We start from the raw sequence: 23,870 nt of genomic DNA, 5'->3' as shown, positions 1-23,870 counted from the left end.
TCTTTTCTAACAAGACTCATCTTCCAGGTGCTCAGGACTCTATGGGTTAAGGAAGTGCCTGCATGCCTGCTCTACCCCTAGGTTCTATACCAGGTAGGTGGACTAGTTAGTTAGCTAATCCCACACTTGAGTCTCTATCTGGTTCTCCCAGAAAGAACATACAAGCAGCAGATAGTTGGTCTGCAGAGCAACTCTTGGATCCACCAGGAGGCACCAGGCACCACATTATACCGTGACCAGGTCTCAAGGCCAAGTTCCCAGCCAAATATCTAAGGAAAGTAGGAGCCTAACTGCCTATCATCTTCTCTCTCCGTAGGAATTAGGACTCCGTGGAAGAACTAGGTTATTTTTTGTTGGTGGTGGTGGTATTGTTTTTTGATACCAGAGATTGAACCCACAGGCCCTTTACCACTGAGCCACACCTCCTGCCCTTTTTTTATATTTTATTTAGAGACAGGGTATCACTGAGTTGCTTAGGGGCTTGCTAAATTTCTGAGGCTAGCCTTGCACCCACAATCCTCCAATCTCAGCCTCCTGAGCTGCTGGGATTATAGGCATGCACCATAGCGCCTGGCAGGATTAGATCGTCTCTATTCAGAGACCCCTTGTTGGTTCAGAGGATATTCCAACTCTCTCACAGTGAAGTACATAAAACAAAATTAATGTATTTAAATTAGATTTCCTCAGCTCCGAACTTGAGTAGGACCCTGAAAATAAGAACTGGTCACATTGATTAGGAAAACCAATTTTGCCCATTAGAAGGGCCACATATTAAAGTCATCACATAAATCCTGAGCTCTTAACTTCTAAAGGGCTTGAAAACAACCCCAAGAATTCTAAAGAATTAGCCACGAAGGATCTGGATCCTCACAACATAGTTCTGATTTCAGTGGCAGCTCTGCTTCTATTGCCTAGCTTCCCTTTCGTGACCCCCCACTGGCACAAACTGATGGTCCAGGGCTGTCAATGAAGCATAGCTGCCTATGGGCACTGCTATATGAGAGACACTGACCCTTCCTCCTCGTATTATACTGTCCATCACTCTCAGAGAAATCAAGTCCATTTTCCCTGGCTCACGAAAACTAAAGCCCAAGATGGATGAATATGTTAATGTAGGCACTATTGCCTTTTTCTCAATTTTAACTACCTCTAGAACTTTGCCCCAGAACATGCTTAGGCCTTTGTTATCCTGAACTAAGAAATCTCCCTTTTTGCCTCCCACCTAAAACCTCTGGAGAACATGTGCTCCATTCCTCCAGCCCTCCCTCTCACATCATCTTGTCAGAGCCCTAGAAATCTCAGCCCCTGACCTGCTGCAAGTACTAGCATCCCAATCCCCACTAGGCAACTCACATCTCCTTCTCATAAGGCTGCAAGTTAGCACTACATAGCATGCATAGCTGCCAGGCAAACATTTAGGTTTTTAGACCCCATGTGAACAAAAACACAACTTCTTACATTAGTCAAGTCCCTACAAACCAAACTCTTCTCTTTTTAAAAATTTTTAGTTGTATGGACACAATACCTTTATTTTATTTTTTTATATGATGTTAAGAATTGAACCCAGGGCTGGCGATATGGCTCATGTAGTAGCGCACTCACCTGGTATGTGTGCGGCCTGGATTCGATCCTCAGCACCACATACGAAAAAACAAAGATGTTGTGTCCGCCGAAAACTAAAAAATATTAAAAAATTCTCTCTCTCTCTCTCTTTAAGAAAAAAAAGTATTGAACCCAGTGCCCCATACATGAGAGGCAAGCATTCTACCACTGAGCCACAACCCCAGGCCCTCAAACCCTTCTTTCCACCCTCATTTCCAACAAAAGACTGCCTTCCTACAAGTCTCATTATACAAACCCTTGGCTTCCCCCCTGTTTCATCACTTTCCCCCTTGCCTCCTTGGCCCATCTCAGACAAGGGCAGGACCCACCACCTCATCAAGAATCCTTTGGGGAACTAGCGTTGTGGCTCAGTGGTAGAGTGCTCACCTAGCATGCATGAGGCACTGGGTTCAATCCTCAGCACCACATAAATGTAAGATAAAGATATTGTGTCCACCTAAAACTTAAGAATAAATATTTTTTAAAAAAGAATCCTGTGGGCTGGGGATATAGCTCAGTTTATAGAGTGCTTGCCTTGCATTTATTGGATTAAATCCCCAGCACCACACACACACACACAAAAAGACTCCCATGCCCTAAAATCAGACATGAAGGCCAATGAAATCAATGGAATAGAAAACACATTGACACATCCACATAAATATAGTTACCTCGTAGTAGACAAAGGCGCCATAATCATACCTTGGAGAAAAGATAGGCTCTTCAACAAACGATGCCGAGAAAACTGGAAATCCAAATGTAGTGGAATGAAATTGAACCCCTATCTCCCACAGTGCACAAAAAATCAACTCAAAGTGGATCAAGTACCTAGGAATTAGACCAGAGACCCTGCACCTACTAGAAGGAAAACTAGGCCCAATCCCACATGGTGTCAGCTTAGGAAACGACTTCCTCAACAAGACCCCTGAAGTATAATCAAGAATCAACAGAAAGGATGGTATAAAACTAAAAAGTTTCACTGTAAAGGAAACAATCAAGAACATGAACAGAGAACCTTCAGAAAGGGTGAAAATCTTTATCACTTGTATCACAGATAGAGCATGAATCTCCAGATTATATAAAGAACTCAAAAAATGTAACACCACAAAAACAAATAACCCAATCAATACATGGGCAAAGGAACTGAACAGGCACTTCAGAAAAGAAGAAAAACAAATTGTCAAATATATGGAAATATATTCAACATGTCTAGCAAAATTGAGAAATGCAAATTAAAACTACAGAGAGATTCCATCTCACTCCAGTCAGAATGGCAATTATAAAGAATACAAGTAGCAATAAATGAAGGCAAGAATGTAGGGAGAAAGGTACTCACATATATTGTTGGTGGGACTACAAATTGGTGCAACCACCATAGAAAGCAGTATGGAGATTCCTTAGAAATCTTGGGATGGGGGCTGGGGATGTGGCTCAAGCGGTAGCGCGCTCGCCTGGCATGCGTGCAGCCCGGGTTCGATCCTCAGCACTGCATACAAATAAAGATGTTGTGTCCGCCGAAAACTAAAAAATAAATATTAAAATTCTCTCTCTCTCTTTAAACAAAAAGAAAAAAGAAAAAGAAAATTCTCCTTCCTTGGCCTCCTAAGTAACAGAGGTCATAAGCATGTGCCACCACACCTAGATAACAATTATTAAAAAAAAAAAAAAGAAATCTTGGAATGGAACCACCAATTGACCCACTCCTCAGTCTATACCTAAAGAACTTAAAATCAGAATACTAGGGGCTGGGGTTGTGGCTCTGTGATAGAGCACTTGCCTAGCATGTGTGAGGCACTTGGTAATAAAATAAATGGAGATAAATAAATAAACATCTTAAAAAATCAGCATACTGTAGTGACACAGCCACATCAATGTTTAAGCAGCTCAAATCACAAATAGCTAAGCTATTGAACCCACCTGGGTGTCCTTCTAAAATGTGGTATGTACACATGAGGGAATATTACTCAACCATAAAGAATAATGAAATTATGGCATTTGCTGGTAAATGGATGGAACAGGAGAATATCATGTTAAGTGAAATAAGCCAATCCCCAAACATCAAAAGCCAAATGTTTTCTCACATTTGTGGATGCTAACCAGCAACAGTGGAAGGCGGCGGGGGGGGATATAAATCCATTGGATTAGACAAAGGGGAACAAAGGGAAGGCGGGGAGGGGGTAGAATTAATCAGACATAACTTTCCTAGCCTTGTATTGAATATAAGACCATGGTAACTCCACATCATATGCAACGCAAGAATAGGATCCTAATTAGAATAAGTTATACTCCATGTATGTATATTATACAAAAATACATTCTCCTGTTATCTATAATAAAAAAGAACAAATTTAACAAAACAAAAAAATTTCTGTGTCCTAGGCTGAGGATATAGTTCAGTTCCGTAGTACCTGCCCAGCTATGCAAGGTCCTGGGTTTCACCCTCAGCACTGCCAAAAAATAACAATAAAAAAATCCTGTCTCTGGTTTGGGATGTGGCTCAAGTGGTAGCACACTCCCCTGGCATGCGTGAGGCACTGGGTTTGATCCTCAGCATCTCATAAAAATAAAGATATTGTGTCCACCTTAAAAAAAAAAACTAAAAAAGAAATATTAAAAAAAAATCCTGTCCCTGAGCTGGGGCTGTATCTCAGTGGTAGAGTGTTTGCCTTGCATGTGTGAGGCACTGGGTTCAATTCTCAGCATCACATAAAAATAAATAAACAAATAAAGATATTATTAAAAAATCCTGTCCCCTCCAGAAGAAAAAAAAAAAAGAAATCGCTCCACTCCATCACTGGCCTTACCCATCACCTCTGGTACCCACCTCACTTCTAAATCCTTCCTTCTTTTTATTCCTCAAACATGCAACTCATATAAATATCTCACTTCACTCTATTTCCTTCACCTCATCTGCCTATACTTGTTCTACTCTTAACCTCTTAAATCCCTGAAGTAGTAGCCGGCAGTCCTTTTTCTGATTCCTTGTTTACTATTCATCCTTAAGTCTCTAACTCCTAACCTGTCCCCAGTCACCTCATTCTCATATATACCACCACCAGTCTTCGTGCAATTGGATCTCTCTGTACCATCTGACATTGTTTACAGACCTGAGTTTGGCCTTCTCTGACAGTAAACTCTTTTTAATTTGCCTATTTTCTCACATTTTTACTTCTCACATTGATTCTTGTTCCCAAACACTCCTACCCAGGACTTAGGGTGTTTCCCCAAGTCCACTCACAGTCCTTCCCTAATCTCTACACATTTTATCTTAGAGTAACTGTGGATTCACATGCAGCTGTAAGGATGTGAGAGAGATCCTAGACCTAAGTACCCTTTACCCAGTTTCCCCAATGGCAACATCTTAACAACAACACAAAATCACAATCAGGACACTAACCACTGACACTGACACAGAATGATCCCATCACTACAAAGATTCTTCCTATTACCTTTTTTTTTAATACATATATATATATTAGTCATAATTGGATACACTACCTTTATTTTATTTTATTTTATTTTTTAAGGAGAGAGAGAGTTTTAATATTTATTTATTTTTTTAGTTTTCGGCAGACACAACATCTTTGTATGTGGTGCTGAGGATCAAACCCGGGCTGCACGCATGCCAGGCGAGTGCACTACCACTTGAGGCACATCCCCAGCCCCACACTACCTTTATTTTTATTTATTTCTATGTGGTGCTGAGGATCGAACACAGCACCTTGCACATGCTAGGCGAGTGCCTTATCGTTGAGGTTGTGGCTCAGCACACACCCATTGCCTTTTATAGCCATAGTCATCCTACCCGACTCCCAATGGCTGTTAAAGATGAAAGGATCTCAGATGGGGGTGTAGCTCAGCAGTGGAGCACTAGCATGCACAGAACTTCGGGTGCCATCTCTAGCCCAACAACAACAACAACAACAAAAATCAGAAGTACCTGGATAGTCTCATTAGGAAAACATATGAAGATTAAGAAAAGCTCTCCAGGGGTGAGGCTGTGGCTCAGTGGTAGAGTGCTCAACTAGTAAGTGTGAGGTGCTGGATTCAATCCTCAGCACCTCATAAAACTAAATAAATAAAATAAAGATATTGTGTCCAACTAATCTACAACTAAAAAAAAATACAACTAAAAAATATTAAAAAGAAAAAAAGAAAAGAAAAGAAAAGCTCTCCAGGGCTGGAGATGTAGCTCAGTTGGTCAGTTGGTAAAGTATTTGCCTTGCATGCACAAGGTCCTGTGTTCAATCCCTAGCAAAAAAGAGAGAGAACCACTGCTCACATTCCTTCATCACCCAACATCAGCTACTCAATTAATTCTATTTTACCTGACAGATGTTTTTGAACCTGGGTCTGAAGCCCTACTTTTCTCCAGAACAGTCTGCAAGTGTATCTGCTGGCCCACCAGCTATCACCACCAGAAAATCCTATGGCAACCAAAAACCAACCTCATCCAGCTTCGTTAGCCTGATTCTGGTCCTTTTCCTCTTCTTCCTAATCTCTGAGTCCATTTACTGATGTACTGAATGTATGTTAGCTCCTACAGGGGCCAGGGCACTTCCCCAACTTGATGCTCATCTACTCATCTCAGTAACCCTAATGTCTCTGTGCTGCCCAGGATGCTGGCCCTCAGCAGGGCCCACAGAACTCATCAGTGCCTGCCTGTTGCTCCCCTCCCACCTTCAACAAACACCTGTGTGGGGAGTTCCCATTCTGCCTCCCCCACTCCTGACCACTCCCACATCCAAATGAGGAGGCTGAACTTGTGGGAAAGCCCTCCCAGAAAACCAGGAGCACTTACCTCACAGTAAACAATGTCAGCTCCATAATCCAGGGCCAGCAGCCTCATTGGGAGAGTGCCAACCCGAACCATAGAGGCTAAGATGAGTTTGTTGTGGTAGCACAGAGAGACACTATTCACAATCATTCCTCCTCTGTTTCACCTGAAGAACAGGAAAATAAGGGTCAGAAATTCAAGTGGAGGGGCTGGGGATATGGCTCAAGTGGTAGCGCACTCACCTGGCATGCGTGCAGCCCGGGTTCAATCCTCAGCACCACATACAAGATGTTGTGTCGGCCGATAACTAAAAAATAAATATTAAAAATTCTCTCTCTCTCTCCCTCCCTCTCTCACTCTCTCTTAAAAAAAAAAAAAAAGAAAGAAATTCAAGTGGAAACAGTCCCTTCTCTTAGCAAGGACAAGTTTTCCTTTTCCCTTCCAATCCACAGCCATTTGCGTTCCTTTTGTCTGATCTTACAAAATATGCATGTTCAGTCATTCATCGAACCACTATTCATTAAGTGCTTAATCTCTGCCAGGCACTGTCCTAGTCTCTTGGAATACATTAGAACACAAAACAGACAAAAATTCTTGCTCAGCAGAGTTTTCATGCTACTGGAGGAACACAGGCAAAAGTCACTAAGCATAACAAGTAAGCAAATAATTACAAGACAGATTCGGAAACTGGCTGGGCCCTGGAAGAGAAAGGATCAGAGACTGGATTGCAAACATTGCTTTTCTTAAAGTACAGCAATCTTATTTTTAGTTTTTTAGCTTGTTTCTTTGTTTTTCTTTTGACACAAGGTCTCATTATATGACCCATACTGGTCTCCAACTCCTGACTCAAGTGATTCTCCTGCCTTAGCCTCCCAAGTACTAGGGACTGCAAGCACTTGCCACCAGTCTTGGCTGGGTTGCAATTTTTATTTATTTATTTATTTATTTATTTATATGCTGAGGATTGTACCAGAAATACTTAATCACTGAGCTACACCCTCAGCCCCTTTCTATTTTTCATTTTGAGACAAAGTCTCACTAAGTTGTTTAGGGCATCATTAATTCACTGAGGCTGACTAAATTTGCGATACTCCTGCCTCAGCCGCCCAACCTGGTGGGATTGGGTTGCTATTTATTTATTAATTATTTATTTATTTATTTTAAATGTTGATGGAACTTTTTTACTCATTTATTTATATGTGGTGCTGAGGATAGAACCCAGTGCCTTGCACATGCTAGGCAAGTGCTTTTCCACTCAGCCACAACTCCAGCCCCTGGGGTGCTGTTTTAAATACAGAAATCAACACAAGTTCAATGAAAAGACAATTTTTTTTTTTCTGGGTGATGGAGGACGTTGGGGATTGAAATCTGGGCCTCACATATGCAAAGTACGTACTCTACCACTGAGTTACTGCCCCTAGCCCCAGAAGACAAGATTTAAACAAAGATTTGAGTTTGCTAAGTTGGTCTCTAATAGAAGAATACATAGCAGAGGCAACAGTCAGTGCTTCTCCTAAGGCAGGACCTTGTCTGATGTGCTGGAGTAATGGCAAGGAGGACAACATGATTGGATCACAGGAAAGAGAAGAGATAGTAACAGAAGTTGGATATGTGAAATAACAGCAGTAAGAAGATAAGAGTGAGTACGTGAGCCAGTAAAGGGTTGGAAGTGGAGGAGTGGCATGAGCTAACATGGTCTTATCTATCATGCTGACTGCTGTGTTAACAGCAAACTGTGGGGGACAAGGATTATCATAGAAAGACCAGTTAGAAGGCAATTCAGTAATCTATGTGAGAGATAATGGAAGTTCAGACCAAGGAGCTGCAGTAAAGGTGGTAAGAAAAGGTCACATTCTAGGAATACTCTGAAAAGCCTACAGGAACAAAAACAAAATCAAAATCCTGTATTTAAGCGGTAACTACTATTGATATTTTACTCTAATAATTAAGATTTCCTTGGGGCTGGGATTGTGGCTCAGCGGCAGAGTGCTCACCTAGCGCGCGCGGGACCCAGGTTTGATCCTCAGCACCACATAAAAAAACAAAAACAAAACAAAAAAAAACATTGTGTTGTGTCCATCTACACCTAAAAAAAATAAATATTTTTTTTAAAAAAAGATCTCCTTGAAAAAGTCACAAAGTTTACCAAGTATGCTCTGCTCAGTTACTGATACTATTCACACTTGCTTTGTACTCCTAGGCCTACTCTGCCTCACTACACCAACAAAAGACACCAATGACCTGAATATATATCTACTAGCAAGAGACATGGTGGAGCCCTACATCTTCCTTCTTCTCCCCTCCTGGGCTTCCCTGACCCAGCTCTCCTGGATCCCTCAACCTCTGTCCCCACCTGAAAACTCTCCTACACATATAAGGGTTTCTACTTAGTCTTAGGCCCTCTTCCATTCTTACTCCACTCATTAGCCCAGGTAAACTTATTTACTCACATAGCTTAAAATATCAGCTAACTGCTGGTGATCTGCAAAAGTGCCCCTCCTCTGCCTGAACTAGGAGAATAGATCAGTGGTACAGGGCTTGCCTAGCATTTAGCATGAACAAGGCCTTAGGTTTCATCCTCAGCACAAAATAAATAAATAAATAAGTTTTAACCCCAAACCAATAATCAGTTTATTAGGCAAAAAGATAAACCACAAAAGAACAGGAATTTTGTTCACAGTTCACAGTACCTGCCACATGTGTAGTCTCAAAAATATTTCTTTCTTTCTTTGTTTATTTTTTTCTTTTTTTTTTGGGGGGGGTACTAGGAATTGAAACTTGAACCCAGGGGCACTTAAGCACTGCCCCACATCCCAACCCTTTTTATGTTTTACTTTGAAACAGGGTCTCCCTGAGTTGCTCAGGGCCTTGCTAAGTTGCTGAAGCTGGCTTTGAACTTGTGATCCTGCTGCCTCAGTCTTCAGAGCTGCCAGGATTACATGAGCCATCATGCCTAGCAGAAAATATTTCTAAAATCAATACATAAATGAATGACTAAATCATTATTACCTGAGATCCATGAAACATACTAAGCTCCTGCTCCTGGGAATTCACTTTTTTTTTTAATAAGCAAATCTTTCCTATTTCCGAAGTAACTATTTAAGCCATGTGTTTCAATAACAATTAGAGGTTATGCAATATCTGCTGTGAACATCAGGAAAAGAGAGAGACTTTAGGCAGTGTCTGATGATAGAACAAGAAATTGGGGACAATGGGCTGAGACAGACCCTTAAAACCTCTAACCCCTATAAGATTTTGAGGTAATTATATTATAAAGGTTCTAGCATAATGAGAAAGCAGATGATACCTAATCAGTTAACCCTGCCCTGAATAATTGAACACAATCTTAATGCATATATATACATATGTATTGTTCTTTTCTGATAATTATTTGTTCTGGTTTGGTGCAAGGGCACATGACAAAGGAGGAAACTTGTCAGGTCTGACATCCAAGGAGCTATTCAGATAAGAGCTCTATGTTTTTAGAAAGAATCATAAAAGTAGCATAGAAGGTAAACTGGAGGCAAACACCTATCATCCCAGCTACTTGGGAGACTGATAGAGGACTTCAAGTTCAAGGCCAGATGGCAATTTAGTTATACTGTTTCAACCTGAAATTTAAAAAGAGCTGAGGATGTAGCTTAGTGGTAGTACAGCACTTGCCTAGCATGTGTGAGTTTCTCAGTTCAAGGCTTCTCCACCAAAAGAAAAGTTCTTTTAATGTTCAATTCAGACAATTTTTTTTCTTTTATTTTTCCTGTGTATATGTGTGTGTGCGTCTGTGTCTGTGTGTACTGCCAGAGACTGAATCCAAGGACTCCTGCTATGCAGGAGTGCTACCAACTGAGATATCCCACTAGTCTCAGGCACATTTATCTCCAGCATATTTTCAATCCACACTTGTTTGAATCTACATATATGCAACCTGAAGATAGGAAGGGCCAACAATAGTGGTGAAACTAAACCACATATTCCACATTAAGAACCTCCCATGTGGGCTGGGGTTGTAGCTCAGGGGTAGAGCCCTCGGCTGGCACGGGGAGACCCTGGGTTTGATCCTCAGCACCACATACAGAAATAAAGGTGTTGTGTCCAACTACAACTAAAACATAAATATTTGGGGAAAAAAAAAAAGAACCTCCCATGTAATCAATCCACAAACATTTACCTTACCCCCCACCCCAGAACGTCAGACTACAAAGATCTGGCCCCCATTTTCAAAACTTTTCAGGAAGTATGACTAGTGTAACTCTCTTTTACAACTTAAATATCTGATTTTAATTCAAATATTCTGACTGACCAGGCCTATGAAGCTGATGACTTCTGGATCTTTAATGCTATCTGAGGAATTACCATTCCTGAGAGAGAAAGTGAGATGAGTGGTGCGTTCAGGATGGGAACCTGGGAATGGTGACAATGAAGCAGAGAGTGAAATTTGGCTTTAAAAATAATTTTTTTAATGTAAAGAAGAGATGTCACCTCCATTTGTTCTGGTTTGGTGCAAGGGCACATGACAAAGGAGGAAACTTGTCAGGTCTGACATCCAAGGAGCTATTCAGATAAGAGCTCTATGTTTTTAGAAAGAATCATAAAAGTAGCATAGAAGGTAAACTGGAGGCAAACACCTATCATCCCAGCTACTTGGGAGACTGATAGAGTGTCACCTCCCACTTCAGAGAAAAAATAAGCCAGAATGGAGCGGGAATTGAGCCTAGATTTATAATTCCACACCCTCGTGTCAATCCCCAGGCCTACCATTCATTCAGACGCTGGGAATACACGTATTACCAGTATTTCCGCAGGGTCCATATCTCTGGAAACTTCGTGGCATCTCTCACCTTCAGAATTTACAAGGGGAGCCTGGCACTGAACAGGCCATCAACAGGGGCAATGAGGACGACAAACAAGATCTCAAGGGATGGACACCCGATCTCCAGAAGACACCAGCACACCTGGTCCATAGGACCAGGGCCCCACTGACGCCAGGTATTGCTAACCTATGCTCCAGCCTCCACCGCGCTCCCCACCCAAAGGCGGTCTAGGTCTGGATGTCGCCATCCCGGTGCTGATCTAAGAGACCTAGCAGTCACTGAAATGTAGGGATCTTCCCCACTTTCCGACGCGTCTCCAGCTCCGCACCTTACTGAGCCGAGCCAGCCACCGTAGGCGATGAAGCGGCGCATAGATGACGTCACTGACGTGAGCCTCTCCAACAACAAGGGCAACATGGCTATCGTGCGCCCGACGTTGCTGTTGTCTCTCGCCGCTCGGTTGCTGCAGGCGCCCCGCCGGGATCTGTCGGCCCGCGGTCCCGATGAACCTCTGACAGTGGTGCGCATTCCGCGGGCTCTACAGCGGCGGCAGGAACAGCGACAGAGCGGGCGTCGGACTGCCCAGCGGCCACAGTTAGTAAGACCGGGACCATTACTCGTCTCGGCGCGGCGGCCTGAGTTAAACCAGCCAGCGCGCCTCACGCTGGGCCGTTGGGAATGCACGGCGCTCGCCTCGCGTGGCTGGAGGCACCGGCGCGCGCATCGGGACTATTTCTCCATCGAGCGCGCACAACTGGAAGCGCCAGCGCTGCGGGGCCTGCCGTCCGACGGCAGCTTCGCGGACCTGGGTCTGGAGCCTGGGGTGCTGCGCGCACTGCACGATGCTGCTCCCGAAGTCGTTCGGCCCACCACCGTGCAGTCACGCACCATACCCCCACTGCTTCGCGGCCACCACCTCCTTTGCGCCGCCGAAACGGGCAGTGGCAAGACTCTGAGCTATCTACTTCCGCTGTTGCAAAGGCTTGTTGATCGTCCAGCTCTGGAAACCCACCGCATACCCGCTCCTCGGGGTCTGGTCCTTGTGCCTTCCCGAGAATTAGCAGAACAGGTGCAGGCTGTGGCCCAATCGCTAGGCCGCTCCTTGGGCCTGCGGGTACAAGAACTAGGAGGAGGTCATGGAATGAGTAGAATCAGGCTGCAACTGTCCAAACAACCTTCAGCACATGTGCTAGTTGCCACTCCGGGGGCTCTATGGAAGGCCCTGAAGAGTCAACTGATTACCCTGGAGCAACTCTCCTTCATGGTGTTGGATGAAGCAGACACCCTGCTGGATGAAAGTTTCCAGGACCTGGTGGACTACATCTTGGAAAAGAGCCATATAGCCCAAGGCCCAGCTGATTTACAAGACCCTTTCAATCCCAAAGCTCAATTAGTGCTTGTGGGAGCCACATTTCCTGAAGGTGTGAGCCAGTTGCTGAGTAAAGTTGGGAGCCCATACTCTCTCACCACCATCACCAGTTCCAAGCTCCACTGCATTATGCCTCATGTCAGACAAACATTTATGAGGCTGAAGGGAACAGACAAGGTGACAGAGTTGGTACAGATCCTCAAGCAGCGTGACAAAACAGATAAGACTGGATGCTCAGGAACAGTCCTGGTGTTCTGTAACAGTTCCAGCACTGTGAACTGGCTGGGATATATTCTGGATGACCACAAGATCAAACACCTAAGGCTTCAGGGGCAAATGCCAGCCTCAATGAGGGCAGGTATCTTCCAGTGCTTCCAGAAGGGCTCCCAAGACATACTGCTCTGCACAGACATTGCTTCTCGTGGCCTAGACAGCACCCATGTGGAACTGGTTGTCAATTATGATTTTCCCCTCACCCTGCAAGATTACATCCACAGAGCCGGAAGGGTAGGCCGTGTTGGGAGCGAGGTGCCAGGCTCAGTCATCAGCTTTGTGACCCATCCGTGGGATGTGAGCCTAGTTCAGAAGATTGAACTGGCAGCTCGTAGAAGGAGAACCCTTCCAGGACTGGCATCCTCAGTGAGAGAGCCTTTGCCTCAGCAAGCTTGACTTTGGCTAAATAAAATGGGATTCTGGATTAGGGATTTTTCCTGGTGTCCTGGGTGGATGAACACACTTGTCACTTAGGCTGACCTTAATGCCCCTCAGGTCTGGTGAGCTGTTTGCAGCTTTGAAAGATAAGCTACGGGCCAGCAATGGAGCAATGGACCATAGTAACGTAGTCTTTCATATAAAATATGAAGAATAAAATGCATTTTAGTTTTTGTGATGTCATGATTTCTAGCAATAAATGATGCTTTTATGGGCCGCCTTAACAAAAATTATTTTGGGGGCAGACTTCATTGTGTTCTGATAATTCATATGCCTAACTGCTACATGTAGGACAAAGAATCTGTTGAGTTTATTTTCTTTCTTTGCAGTGTTTTAGAGAGCAACCTTTCTACCACTGAGCTACATCCCCAGCCTTATTGTTTCTTTTTTTTTTTTTTTTCCCAGTACTTGGTTTCACCCCAGGGCCACTCTACCGTTGGGCTATATCCCAGCTGTCCTCCCTTTTTTTAATGCTTATTTGTGGTATTTGAGATTGAACCCAGGGGTGCTTTACCACTGAGCTACATTCTCAGCCATTGTTATTTTTATTTGAAACAGGGTCTTGCTACATTGCTGAGAATAGCTTAAAAATTATTGGCCTCCTGAGTCCTGGGACTACAGACCTGCATGACCACACATGGTTTCTTTGCCTCCTTTTGAAGAAAGGAGTATGAAAGAATAATGTGGTAATTTTGTATTATGTCATTTTGTCTTAAACATGTTTCAAATTTTATGCTGAAATAGGCCTGTCATTCCTATTTTAAAAAGTCACCGGAGAAACTTGTTTTGCCTTGGAGCACCTTTAATACCCTTCCCAGTGTCCATCTTCTTGAAATGTTACAGATTTGTCTTACCAGTTATAAATCTGGACCTCCAACATGAAACTCTACTATTTAGTAAAACACCACTGCGGACTTAGGTTAGGTCCTTAGGCTCCTTTTCGGAATGCATTTGTGAAAAGGTGAGGGTGCAAAGAATTTTTTTCTTTTTTTATGGTGCCTGGGATCAAACCCAGGGATTCATGTATGTTAGGTGAACACTTATCATTGAGCCACATCTCCAATCCATCAAAGGATTTATCCTTGGGGCAGAATGAGGTCAAGAAGGGCTTCTTTGTTTTATTCCCAATTGGAATGTTTTTCCACTTGTATAACTCATTAAATTCAGGCCTACTTCCAAGAAGCATTCTCTGACCCCCTAATCCACTCAAATCTCTGCTTCTCCCAACAGGTAAATACTTAGCGTCAGGGACATGCAACCTAGCTGTCTCTGTGTTTAATCATAACTGTCTGATCAGTCTCAGAATTTGTGTTTCTCAGAATCTTGCTCCCTGTGGTCATGGGCTGTACCCAACCCCCAGCTGTGCTCCACAGACAGTGCCTATTTGATTAGGATATGGGGGAAGGCCAAAAGGGAGGGTCCAGACAGAGCTCTCTTCTTTTTGCCTTGCTTTCCATAAAATACCAAGGATCTGAAGCCTACACTCAAGACATACATTCCTTCCATGGCCTCCCTGAGTAGTGATGACATCACAGCCTCAGTTTCCATGGCAGGGTAATAATAGAAAGCTTCCCTACAAGTTCTCTACAGGACACCAAGAGTATCTGGTTGCTCCAGAGAATGTGTCTGACCGGATATTCTATATTCAGTCTAACTGGTCTGCTGTCCCCTCCGAGAGCAGAGCAGCAGGTAGGCCTAGGCCAGGCACCTGTAATAGAGCCCCTGGTAAATATACAACCTCACTTGACTGCCACATCTTCCTTTGGGGTTTTCCCATCACACCTCAGAACTTCCCTACCCATGAGTAAGACCAATGGTCTGGTGCTTCCTCAAGGACCCACAGTGTTTTTGCTCACTGCTGAGGGCAAGTGTTCAGATAGGTGCTGATCTTTATCAATCTAGCCTTCCCCTTTAGCCTCCCCACCCCCAGTGCTTCCTTCAGAGCACAGCACACTGGTACACACCTATAGTCCCAGCTGCTTGGGTGGCTGAGTGGGAAGATCACCTGAGCCCAGGAGTTGGACTCAAGTATCTTGGTGGGGGACATAGTAAAACCTGGGTAACATGGTGAGACACCAATCAACAAAAGGCTTTCTCCAGACCTTCCTTTATAAGAGTCTTACAGAAACCTAGTGTGCTTTTGTTATCAAATGCTAACTGGAGCAATTGAAGCAAGAGCTATCAGCCTCTCATGAACCTCACCTTCAGATCCAGGCACCTTTACCACACTGTCAGGGATACACCCACAATGGCCTCCTCACACATCGAAGTTTTATCTGCTGAGGAAAAGAGTAGTGTCATGCAGCTGGGAAGAAGATAAGGGCCTCAGGGAGAGGTGAAGTGTTACTGAGACTGGAGGTCTGAGGAAATGATGTCTCAGGAAGTAGATGTGAGAAGGCTATTTGGGGCCGAAACTTGGTACCCAGAATTTGGATCTCAATCTTTTGATCCTCTGCCCCAGGATATAGCCTGTGGAAAGTTGTAGAGTTGGGCACCATGTTGTACAGCTATAGTCTCAGCTCCTCAGGAGGCTGAGGCAGGAGGATTGCTTGAGCTCAAGACTAGGGCAGTTTGAAGAAATAGCAAAATGTATCTCAAAAGAAAAAAAAATGCATTGGAAAAATCTATAAAAACTGGACTAGATTTCAGTATTATTGAAACATACTGTATAAATGGGCTCAACAGGAAATGTCAAGGTGGGGAGTCTAAACCTATGTATTTATTCATTTTAAGTATTTTTATAGGTATATCTATATATAGTACCTTTACTATATATACAGTACCTTACTCTATATACAGTACCTTTATTTTTATTTATTTTTGTGTGGTGCGGAGGATCAAACCCAGTGCCTCACGCATGCTAGGCAAACACTACCATTGAGCTACAACCCCAGCCCCTAAACCAATTTATATTAGACCATTTTTTCCAAACCTTGAAAATTATTTCTATTAAGGCCTCAGAAAAGATAGATTTTAAGAATTTTTTTTTTTCAGTTATAGTAGGGAGAGACTGAGGGACAGCTGTTTGGGATATTTTGAGGTTTGACTGTTTTCCTGCTGCTTCCATTGGCTCCACAGAATTCAAGTACTTTGACAGCATCCCTTGAGGAGACAGGCAAAGCATCCATAGAGGTCACAGGCAAAGGCTGTGTTTGAATGCCAAGCAGAGAAGAGGGCTTCAGTCAGAAACAGGAAGCAACAGGAGAACGAGGTCCTGGGGGCAGACTGTACAAAGCAGAAGCAATTAATCAGTTCTGGTTTTCTTTCCAGCAGCAGTGCCTCCCATGTCTCCTTCTACACCTGCATACTACCATGTCCTCTACCAAGGATGTGGAGAAATGCAGGTGGGCTGGCATGGGGAGACATACTGCCTGGTTGGTGGCTACCAGCTCTATGGAGATGCTCCCTTGGCCACTCCACCAAAGGTCAAAGCAGAAAAGGCAGCAGAGAAGCCAGCCCAGAAGCCAAACCAGAGAGGCAGAGGGGATCCCAAGAAATGCCATGCTCCAGCAGAGGCAGAAAAGACCCTGGGCTGCCCCAGGCCCAAAATTCGTGCCAAGAAACCACTGTCACAGAAGCTGGCTGGCTGAGCTTTCCTGTAGATAGGACATTTATTTACCTAGGACATCTAAGGCATCATTTTTTAAAAAATTCTAATTCCTGTATTTCTTTTTTTAATTTTTAAAAATTATTTATTTTTTAGTTATAGTTGGACACAACACCTTTATTTTAATGTGGTGCTAAGGATCGAACCCAGGGCCTCACACATGCTAGGTGAGCGCTTTACCACTGAGCCAAACCCTAGCCCTAATTCCTATATTTCTTAAAGAAATAAAAAAAATTATTGTTGCTGTTGTGTTAAAGTTATTCATATATACAAAAAATTGAGAGAAGCCCTGGAGATGATTGAAAATTATTTTCAATGGTGCTGCAGCTAGGGCCTTGGTTTAGCTTATCATAAGGAATTACTGCAGCTTATGCTGGTATCTTCAGTGATTGGCAGAGAGTAGATCTGTATTTAAAAGCCATCCTTTATACTCCTTCTTCACATACGCTTTCACTCTGACTTATTTGTAACCATATTTTTCCCAGTCTAAGAGGCTTCTCTTCATCCATTCTCTCATGGCTGCCATGGTTAATACTATGTGATGCTTAATATTTAATCCTCAAAAAGGAGGGAAATAGCAGGTAGAATACCTCCTGGCCCCTGTATGCATGTCTTGAGGACTGTGGACAGAACAGAGCATGCTGCAGCTTAGCAGACCTAAGGCCAATATCTAGAATTCCTTTTGTCACAATATTGTTATTCAAATCTACTTTTCCCTTATAAAGATTAACTTTATCAATATGAAATTGTATGAGTAATACAAATTAGGTAGTCTTCACTTCGGCTAATGCATCTTCTGAAGTAATCTCCACTGCCCTCACTGGAGACAGTACCTCAGTCAATCTGCATGAGCCTTTATCAACCAGGGGTCCCCTTCCATGTCAACTGGCCACAGGCAAGAAACCTCAGAAAAGGGGGTTTGAAGGGATAGGCTCCTTTGAACAAGGCTGAAGCTGGCCTTGAAGAAGACCTGCCATTCCTCTGCTCAATCCTCTGAAGTCTCTCCTTGGGCAGAAGAACACTCAGCACTCTCCAAGGGGAGGAGGAGTCAAGTGTAGAGAGAGAGAAGGACATAGTGGCCCAATGGTGCCCTATCCACCAAATAGGTGCAGCCCTGACTTATTGCCAGAAACATCAGCACAAACCATCAGGAAGGCTTCCTGAAACTAGAAGCAGTATTTACCCAGGGAGCCTCCTGCCTGTGCTCTCAGCGGGAACAGTAGCTACCTTTAACAGGAAGGGTTGGGGAAAGGCAGTAGCGCCACTCTGAGCCTCACATGCTCCTTTATTCCCAACCCATTATGGCCACAAGACACCCCCCTACATCTTAATAATTTTTTTTTGTAACAGTGTTTGACTTGAAATTCAGCTTGTTCAAGGTCAAGCTTCAAACCATAATATCCCCTTTAAGTACACTCCTACATGGAGATCTTGGTCTTCTAAGGCCTTCTGCCTTCACAAGGGATTCTTGGGCACGGTTCTAACTGTTAACATCTGCAATGATGCCTAGGTGAACTGGATCAGGACCCAGGTCAGTTCATCAAGAAATGAGAGCCTTGGGCTGAGGATGTGGCTCTGTGGTAGAGCACGTGCTGTAGCATGCATGAGGCTAATGGGGTTCCATTCCCAGAGCCAAATAAAAACCCTGATGAGTGCTTCTGTGTGTATGTGGTGTATGTGAGTGAGGGAGGGGCAGGAATGAAAAGATGCAGGTCCATCTACATCCACTCATCTGGCTGTTCCATTATTCAACAAGTGTTTATTGAGAACCTGTTACATCGCAGGCACTGTGCTAACTGCTTGGAACATATTAGTGAGATAATCCAAGTTCCTCTCATCAAGACCCCCACCAACAAAGGATGAGACAAAGATACAATACGATTTCAGAGACTTGGGTTGTAGCTCAGTGATAGAGTGCTTGCCTAGTGTGGGCAGAGTCCTGCATTTCATCCCCAACATTAAACAATTTTTTTAAATTCAATTAATTAAAATTACTATAAAGGAAAACGAAAGCATAGAGTGATGAATACTACATTATACAAAAAAGTCACAGAAGGACCCTTCAAAGTCAGGGCATTTCATCAGGGATGGAAGCAATAGACTGATATGAGGACTGAAGAGAGACCATTCCTATACCAAAGAGCACAGGAAAAGACCCTGAGGTAGAAATGAGACTGAGCTACTTAAGAAGCAGGAGAAAGGCTACTGTGACCAGGAAGGAAAGATGTAGTTGGAGAAGTACATGAGAGTGAGACCCCAGTGGGCCACATCAGCAATACTGAGGAGTATGGATCTTGTTTTAGATATCAAGGGGGAAGGGGGAAGTCATAGGATAGATTTGAACAGGGTAGTGAAGAAATCTGATGGCAGATGCCAAAAAGATCACTCTGGCTATGTGAGCCTTGGCAGTAAGGTGCTGGCTGTTACCAGTGGAATGTCTGTCTCAGCAGTTAAGGGGACAGTTGGTGCTGGGGAATGGGGGGTTGGGGGCAGTCAACAGAGAAGGAACAGCACAAGGTTTGGCCTGCCCACATCAGCAGCCCATCATTTGGAGGCCAGCCAGTCCCCGTTTCTAAATAACATAATCTCCTCATAACTACCAGTTTGCAGGAAAAATAAGGAATAGAGGAACATGTTCAATGACACTGTGGGATGCAATCAGCAAACTCAAAACCTGAAAAAGGCTCTAAGGACAAGAACGTGATGATTTTTCCTTTTTTTAACACAATTTCTTTTTAATATCTTTATTTCACTTATTTATTTTTATGTAGTGCTGAGGATTGAACCCAGGGCCTCGCGCATGCAAGGCAATCGCTCTACTGCTGAGCCACAACCCCAGGCCACATGATGTTTTTTCAACAAATGAATTGCAAGGAAGATCAAAGAAGATAGAGAAACCTACAGATTAACCCATACCATACCTGTTATTATAATTCTAATTCAAATCTATTTTTTAAATATTGGACAAGCAAGGATATTTGAACTTGATAATTTATAATAATATAAATATTATTAACATTTTAAAAGTCATAATGGTATGGCAGTTGGGTTTTTTGTTATTGTTGTTGTTGTTTTATTTTTGTTATTATTTTTATTTTTTTGGAACCAGGGATTGAACTCAAGTGTCCTTAACCACCAAGCCACATCCCCAGCCTTTTCTTGTATTTTATTTAGAGACAGGATCTCACTGAGTTGTTTAGGGCCTCGCTAGTTGCCGAGGCTGGGTTTGAATTCATGATCCTCCTGCCTCAGTCTCCCAAGTCGCTGAGATTCACACCGAACCCAGCTATTTTTATTTTTATATTTTGCAGTATCAGGCATTGAACCCAAAACCATGTGCATGCTAGACATGCACTCAACCTCTTCTACTACAGAGCTACACTCCATGCTCTTCTCCCTACTTTTTTTATATCTTTGGCATTTTCTCTAAAAAAAAAAAAAAAAGGTTAAACAAGTAAAAGTTTCGAAGTACAGCTTGATGTTCAGTCAGACTTAGAATCAGTGAGGGCTCTGATGATCGCTTTGCAGGGTCAGCCAGCTTATGGCAGCCACAGAAGGGAAGGAGGGTCAGCCTTCTGGGGTTGGGTGTGCCAGCAAACAACATGCTGTTACAGAAGCAGCTGACAACCTCACACATGAGCTGACCACACTAAACAAAGAGATGGCAAGTCTGAACCTGAGACTAAATGTCAAATCGTACACGCTGTGTAGATGTTTAATTGGTCAAGATGGCTCCCAGAACTGTGTAGATGTTTCTTTGTTCAGAACTGGCCCCCAGAACTGCTGCCCCTGTAAGCCACCTTTCTGCTTGCTTATGCCAGCACATGTGATGACTGGAGACTTGTCCAGCCACCTCACCAACTGCCCCAGCAAATGGCCAACACCATGGCTGAGCAGCAGAGGATGTCTGAACAAACAGATGGATATAAGGAAACTGAGGCCTTTCCTGGTGAAAGGAGCAGAAGTGGAAGAATTCAAGGAAACCCATCTGTCCTTGTCACGAGGGACCAGTTGTTCCTCTGCCTGCCCCGCAACTCACTTTTCCCACCTAGACAGTGAGGCTGGTAAAACTCTACTTGTTGTACTGGTACATGCCAATAGTCCCAGCCACTGGGTAGGTTGAGGCAGATGAATTTCCAGTTCCAGATCACCCTCCACCCCCCAAGACCCTGTCTCAAAATAAAAATTAAAAAGTGTGTGTCGGGGGTTGTGGTAGAGTGCTTGCCTAGCACATGTGAGACACTGATGGCGATCCTCAGTACCACATTAAAAAAAATACTATAAAGGTATTGTATCCATCTACAAATTTTTTTTTTAATTTTTAAAAAGGGTTGAGGATGCAACTCACAGATAAACCATCCCTGTGTATAATCCCCTCTACAAAAGAAGAAGAAGAGGAGGAGGAGGAGGAGGAGGAGAAAAGAGAAAGAAACTACCCTGTAGGTTGTTGTGAGTAAAATATCAAACTGGTAACATAGCTTGGGCACACAGTCACATCAGCTGCTCTCATCATCACCATTATCATGTGCCCTTGCTCCATGAATGAAGAGAATGCAGCAGCCTCCCAAGGGCCAAGTGCAACAAATTCTTTGGCACCCTTGCTGGGGACTGGTGGTACAGGGAGAGGAGCCAGCACAGAGTTGTGGTGGTCAGAGAGTGCTCAGTTCATCTGCCAGATCAGCAACAGGCAAGTGCAGACTGGTGTGAGGAGGAAGAGGAGGAGGAGAGAAGGAAAGCAACGAGGAGGAAGAAGACCATGAGGAGAATGGAGAGTTTCCAGCGGAAAAAAAAAAAAACTTTAAGCAGGGTGTGGAGAGGATTCCCCATATCCCTGTTTCTAGAGAAGGCAGGTCACTAGAGAGGGTTTGGATTTGGTGAACCTCTGCAAGATCTGTCTCCATCCAGGGAACTGATACACGGTTCAGGGGGGCATCTGAATCCCAGGACACCTCCCAGAATCTTGCTGGAAGCAGCTCCTGCACCCTGGAACACACACTGCCTGCTGATGGTGAAAGCTCAAGGATTCAGGATAGCATGTAGACCAATCTTAGGACATAGGCTCCAAGTCTGTGTGCTACACTCACTCATCTGGTCTCCAGAAGCAGCCCAGTCAGACACTTCAAGCCTATTAGGCAACACATGTGCTTTTGCCCTAGGGACCTTGTATGCATCCTCAATTTTGGCTGAAACCAGGTGTGCCCATCTGTAACAGGAGCTATGTGATAGACTGTTGGACAGAGAGGCTAGTGAAGGTACAGGATAGAAAGATGGGGGTTGGGGAGAAGGTTACGGAGAAGGTTGGGTGAAAGCAGGAAATGAAGATAGGTTTGTGGGTTTTGCACTTCTCCTAGCAAGATAAACACTGAATGCCTTTTTGAGGAAGAAAGATGTGCTATCATTACAGGAAGGGTGGCCCCAGCTTTGTGATTGGAGGATGTGTGTCCCCAATGGCCAAGCTGTCTTCAGTTTGGAAGACTGTTGTTTCTTGGGAATTTCACTGTCAGTTATTATGGGAGCAGATCAAGAGGAATACCAAGGAAGAGGCAGGGGCAGCAGGAGACTCCAGAACCAAGCCATGGGGGTCCTCAGATGTTGATGACCATCATCTGGGGAACACTGGATAGCAAGTAAGCACCCATTTCCACCCACCCCTGCACCTGAGCGTGTTAAGTGGCCTGTGAACCTATAACTCAGCCTAAATTTAACTTCTCAGAATATTCCTTTTTTTCTTTTACTTTCTTCCTTTCTTTTCTTCTTTCTTTGTTTTTCTTTTTTTTTTAAACTGGTGATTGAGCCCTGGGGCACTCAACCACTGAGTCACATCCCCAGCCTTATTTTGTATTTTATTTAGAGATAGGGTCTCACTGAGTTGCTTAGCACCTTGCATTTGCTGAGGCTGGCTTTGAACCTCCTGCCTCAGCCTCCTGAGCCACTGGGATTACAGGCGTGCATCACCACGCTTGGCTTTATACACAATTCTTAAGGTTAATACTACTGTCGGTACAGAATATATTCAATAGGTATTGATTTCAACGTGACCCTATGGGGTTGTGTTAGTTAGCTCTTTGTTGCTGTGACAATATACTGGAGAAATTATCTAAAAACAAGAAAAGGTTTATTTTGGTTCATGGTTTCAGAGATTTCATTTCATAGTCACTTGGCCCTATCACATTGGTCCTGTGGGAAGCAGAACTTCATGGCAGAAGCACAGGCAGAAAAGAATGAGTTCAGGAAGCAGAGAGAGAGAGAGAAAAAGAGAGAAATGCTATTTTCATGTCTTTATTTATTTATTTGTTAGTACCAGGGATTTAACCCAGAGGTACTGTCCCACTGAGCCACATCCATAACCCCTTTTTTTAAAAAAAAACTATTTTTTGGTTAGACACAATACCTTTATTTTGTTTATTTAATTATTTTTATGTGGTGTTGAGGATCGAACCCAGGGCCTTGCACATGCTAGGCGAGCACTCTGCCACTGAGTCACAACCCCAGCACCCCCCCAACCCTTTTTATTTGTTATTTTTGAGACCTGGTCTTACTAAATTGATTAGGGTCTCACTAAGATGTCAAGGCTGACCTAGAACCTGCAATGCTCCTGCCTAAGCCTCCCTCTCTGCCCCTAGTCAGTGGGATTACAGGTGCTGCCATCACATCCGAACTTTCCATCATATTCTTGCAATATACTGGAAATCAGCATAGTGGTTAGATCTGCTACAACAAGAAGTTGAAGAAGAAACCTGTTTCTACCACTGACTTGTCTGCCTTTTTCTTGTTTCAATATAGCATAGGTGAGCAATTGGAGAAGTTGCTCACTTTCCTTCATAGTGGCAAAATTTTCTATCCTGGGCCTGCCTCAATAGCCCCAGCAGTTGGAAGCTGAGAGTATGGCATGTTCCAAGGCCCTTTGGTGGAAGGCAGTATAACTGACACAGAGTTTAGAACACAAAGGGTTTGTGCTGTTTGCTGAGTTTGGAGAGGCTGGTGGGAAGTGAT

The 23,870-nt window shown here is 43.7% G+C and overlaps 1 protein-coding gene across 1 annotated transcript; it reads left to right on the top strand.

Moving 5' to 3' along the window:
- Positions 1-11,593: 11,593 nt before the first annotated feature.
- On the top strand, positions 11,594-13,486 carry LOC143383713 (putative ATP-dependent RNA helicase DDX28). The gene has a single exon (XM_076838568.2). It carries the CDS (start codon positions 11,606-11,608, stop codon positions 13,226-13,228), a length of 1,623 nt encoding a protein of 540 aa, XP_076694683.1. The 5' UTR covers positions 11,594-11,605; the 3' UTR covers positions 13,229-13,486.
- Positions 13,487-23,870: the final 10,384 nt, after the last annotated feature.

Source organism: Callospermophilus lateralis, chromosome 18, assembly GCF_048772815.1.
Source record: "Callospermophilus lateralis isolate mCalLat2 chromosome 18, mCalLat2.hap1, whole genome shotgun sequence".
Taxonomy (NCBI): Eukaryota; Metazoa; Chordata; class Mammalia; order Rodentia; family Sciuridae; genus Callospermophilus; species Callospermophilus lateralis.
This window is presented reverse-complemented; position numbering and strand designations above follow the sequence as displayed.